General features: G+C 62.1%; 1 protein-coding gene across 1 annotated transcript; it reads left to right on the forward strand.

Annotated features, from left to right (window-relative positions):
- Positions 1 to 1,992: 1,992 nt before the first annotated feature.
- ASCL1 (achaete-scute family bHLH transcription factor 1) lies at positions 1,993 to 3,947 on the forward strand. Its single transcript, XM_054216912.1, has 2 exons — positions 1,993 to 2,671; positions 2,883 to 3,947. Exon 1 carries the CDS (start codon positions 1,993 to 1,995, stop codon positions 2,647 to 2,649), a length of 657 nt encoding a protein of 218 aa, XP_054072887.1. The 3' UTR covers positions 2,650 to 2,671; positions 2,883 to 3,947.
- The last annotated feature ends 451 nt before the right edge of the window (positions 3,948 to 4,398 follow it).

Here is a 4,398-nt window from a genome sequence, read left to right on the forward strand (position 1 = left end):
GCTCATGCCAACAGCAGGGCCACCAGCATGCCCTGCTGCTGAGCCTGGCCATGTCTCCCAGCCTGCCCACACCCCAACTACCCCAAGGGTCAGTGTGACCACCAAGTCATGGCAGCTCTCACCACCTCAGCCCTGCTTTTCCACATTTGGCCCTGAGCCACAGGTGAGACTTCACCAGGCAGCAGGAGTAATTTCCCCTGCACAGCCCAGGTACATCCCAACTCCCCAGTTACAAGCAAATGCCATCGCCTGCTTGGAAAGGTAGTGACCTGGTCCCACTTTGCAAGGTGCCATGGAAAGCAGCAGGGGCTTGGAGAGTTCCTTGGGACCAGCAAGCGGACAGTGTGACCTGGGAAACGGGCTCTGGCAGCGGAGAGCTGACCCCACATCTGCTTGCTCTGCTGAGCACACCCAGACTTTATGCCGCCCTCTGAGACAAACCTTCTCCCCCCGCCCCGTGCCGGTAGCAGTACTGTGTCACTCGGACCCTATGGGTGACATCCACCACCCCGAGGGCTTTCATCCTTTCTCCCCAGACAGCCCCTTGGCACTCGGCGTCTCAGGGGGGTAAATCAAGGCGACTTCTCCCGAGGCTGCGCACGCTGCCGCTCCGAGCAGCACGCCCCGTAACCCCCGCACCGGCTCCCCCGCCGTTGTCGCAAGCTAATAGAGACATCAGGCCGCCCGCGGGGCCTGCGCGGCGCCCAGCACAGGAGGCTCCAGCCGCCGTGAGGGGAGCAGCCCCGGGGACACTCACGGGACTCGGGCTCGCAGCCGCTGGCGAGCGGAGGAAGCGGTACCGGGCATCCCGGTGCTTCCCAGGGACCAGAACAAAACCGCCCTGTCGCGGTTCCGCACACGGAGAAGTTTCCCTTTCCTTCTGCCCGGCGGTCCTCCCTTCCCCGACCCTACCAGGTGCCGCGACGGTCCCCCTTAACCCGCCAGGCCCCCGGCGGCAGCCGGCGCAGAGGATGCCCCGCACCTCCCGGGGCGGCCGCCCGCACCCCGCCTACCCCCCGGGAGCCACTCCGCCTCCCCCGGGGAACCCGCCGCAGCAGCGCACCCCGGAGCAGCGAACGCCGCGAGGGGACCCCTCTCCCTCGGGCAGGGGCTCCCCCCGTTTTCCGCCTGCACTCGCCACGGAGCCGCGACTCCCAGCCCGCCCCGTCCCGTCCCGTCAACCCCCCTCCCCCCCCCCCCCGCGGCGGCCCACGCGCGCCGCCTCCCGCCCCGCCCGCCGCCGCCGCCGCCCCGGCGCGGGTGTTTGCTCAGGGCCGGGAGCGCGGCACGCGCCGGGCGCACGCACTTGCGACAACAAACCCGCGAGGGGCGGGGGGGAGGAAGGGGGGGGGGACGAGACGAGGAAGGGAGGGGGGGAGCGGGCACCGGGGGGGGGGTGGCGGGAGGCGGGGCCGCGCGTGTGTGCGGCGGGGGGGGGGGGTCGTGTGTGTGTGTGTGTGTGTGTGTGTGTAAGGCGCAAGGTGCAGAGCGTGTGTGTGAGCGCGGAGGGGGGGCGGCGGGGGGGGTGTGGGGGGACACGACTCTGTGTGTGTGTGTGTGTGTGTGTGTGTGTGCGCGCGTGTGGCAGAGGCGGGGGGGCCGAGCCCCCCGCCCGCCCCCTTATAAGAGACACAATCCCCAGCCACTTTTTTGCAAAAGGGGCTTTGCAAAGCAGCCCGCGCACACGCGAGCGACACGAGCCTCCCCGCCGCCGCCGCCGCCGCCGCACGGAGGGCGAGAGGGAGGGAGGGGGGCGGGCAGAGCCGCCCGCCATCCCCGGCCGCCCGCCCGGCTTCGCCGCCCGCTCCCTTTGGTCGCCGCTGCCCCTTCCCCCTGCCCTCCGTCGCCTCTTTCTCTCCTTTTTTTTTTTTTTTTTAAGCGACCGCGGCAAATTTTTTTTTTTTATCCCTCTTTTTAGATATTTTTTTTTTCTTTTGGTGGTGGGGGGGACGGGGACCGGGCGCCGCCGCCTCGCAGGACGCCCCCGCGCCCATGGCCAGCGGTAGCCCCGCCAGGATGGCCAGCGGCGCCGGGCAGCCGCCCTTTCTGCAGCCGGCCTGCTTCTTCGCCGCGGCCGTGGCCGCCGCCGCCGCCGCCGCCCCGCCGGGGCCGCCGGCGGGGGCTCCGCCGCCTCAATTGAGCCCGGCGGGCGGGCAGCCCTCGCCGGGCGGCAAGCCCTCGGGGCCGCGGGCCGCCAAGCGGCAGCGCTCGGCCTCGCCGGAGCTGATGCGCTGCAAGCGGCGGCTGAACTTCAGCGGCTTCGGGTACAGCCTGCCGCAGCAGCAGCCGGCGGCCGTGGCGCGGCGCAACGAGCGGGAGCGCAACCGGGTGAAGCTGGTGAACCTGGGCTTTGCCACCCTGCGGGAGCACGTCCCCAACGGCGCGGCCAACAAGAAGATGAGCAAAGTGGAGACCCTCCGCTCGGCCGTCGAGTACATCCGCGCCCTGCAGCAGCTGCTCGACGAGCACGACGCCGTCAGCGCCGCCTTCCAGGCCGGCGTCCTCTCCCCCACCATCTCGCCCAGCTACTCCCACGACATGAACTCCATGGCGGGCTCCCCCGTCTCCTCCTACTCCTCCGACGAGGGTTCCTACGACCCGCTCAGCCCCGAGGAGCAGGAGCTGCTCGACTTCACCAGCTGGTTCTGAGCGCCGCCGGCCCCCGCCGCAGGTGGGTGCGCGCCCGCGCAGGGACTGGGCTTCGCGGAAAGGGGGGACGGGGCGGGGGGGGACGGGGACGGGGACGACGCGGGGCGGCGGGGGGTGCAGCCGCCGGGGAGGGGTGGGGGGGAGCAGACGGTGTGCCCCCGCGGTACTTACGAGCGGCTCCGGTGCGCTGGTCCCGGCGCGGCTCTGATCTCCTCTCTCTTTTATTGTTACAGGACAGTTGCAAAAAGGGGAAAAAAAAAATTAAATAAAAATATATCACACACAGAAAGACAGACAAAAAATCCACCCAGAAAAAAGAACCTGTTGCATTTCCCGCTCCCCCGCCGTCGGAGGGCGGTGCGGGCACGTTTCTTGGCGGGCGGGCACAGCGCTGCGCGCCGCGGGGGCGGTAGGGCGGCCGCCCCCCAGCCCCGGAGCCCCGCCGGCCTTTGCACTCCGTCGCGCCGCCCGCCCCGGACTGAGCCCCGGCGGAGCGGGTGTCCTGCGGGGGAGCCGCGGGGAAGGGCGCTGCGCTCCTCGGCCTGCGGAGGAGCTCTTCCCCCTCCCCAGCAGACAGGCAGCATCCCCCCACCTCCTCCTCCGCACCCCGCCGCGGCGCTTCAGAGACTGGCGTTCATCACTCTGTGGACAAAGTTAGTTCCCCGATGTTTGTGGAGATGTCGAAATTAAGCTATGCTGTACTCAAAGAAGCCCCTGGAGCCCCGTCCCCACGTCCCCGCTCCTCGCCTTCCCCTCGCTCCGAGCTTTCCCTCTCGTTTCCATCATAGAATGCTTCCAATCTTTTTTGTGAATTTTTTTATTATAAGAAAATCTATTTGTATCTATCCTACCCAGTTTGGGGATATATTAAGCTATTTTTGTACATAAGAGAGAGAGAGATTTATAGAGGTTTTGTACAAATCGTTTAAAATGTGTATATCTTGATACTTTTTTTAATATGTAATGCTTATTACCTCTTCATGTTTAGACTTGTAGTCGACGTTAACTTACAACTGCCATTTTTGTATGTGGTTTTGTAAAGGACTTGGATTTCCTCCAGATGTACTTTAGCACCAACGTGTCTTACTTTATAGAAACTTTGTTAATGTATTAATAATGTTATTAAACAATGTTCAAAGTGAACAAAGTTTATGCAGCTATTGTCCAAACGCAAAATGGTAGCCATTTGTTTATACATGCTGCCTTTGAAAAAAAATACACAAGCAAACAAACAAACGAAAACCCCTATGCCACTGCCTTTTCTTACTGTTTTATTACAAACTTACAAAGGTCCTGTATAACCCTGTTTTATACAAACTAGTTTCGTAATAAAACTTTTTTTAATTAAAATGATCGGCTGCCTACTGCATGCAATTTTTTTTTCTTTCTGCCATTGACAACGATGAATGTAAGGACAAAATGTTAAATGATGTTATGCCGCAGCTAAGTTGCATATGAAGTGTTTGTATCTGATGGATGTAACATATATTTCTCTTTATCTATCTCTATATAAATCTGCAAAGATCTAGCGGTATCACCATTGTTTTCTTGCCCTTCTGTGTTGCAAATGTGTATCCAAATCCAAAGGCGAGGGGTGATTAATGATTGCATTGTCCTTCCTGAAATCACTGCACATTAAAGAATTCCTCCAAAAGCCCAAGTCCTAAAAAAGAGGGCGCTCCATCCCGCATTTCGGCGCTGTGACCCCGTTCCTCCGCGGCTCTGACCCAACGGGGCAGAAAAACGCGG

Source organism: Rissa tridactyla, chromosome 1 (assembly GCF_028500815.1).
Source record: "Rissa tridactyla isolate bRisTri1 chromosome 1, bRisTri1.patW.cur.20221130, whole genome shotgun sequence".
Classification (NCBI taxonomy): Eukaryota; Metazoa; Chordata; class Aves; order Charadriiformes; family Laridae; genus Rissa; species Rissa tridactyla.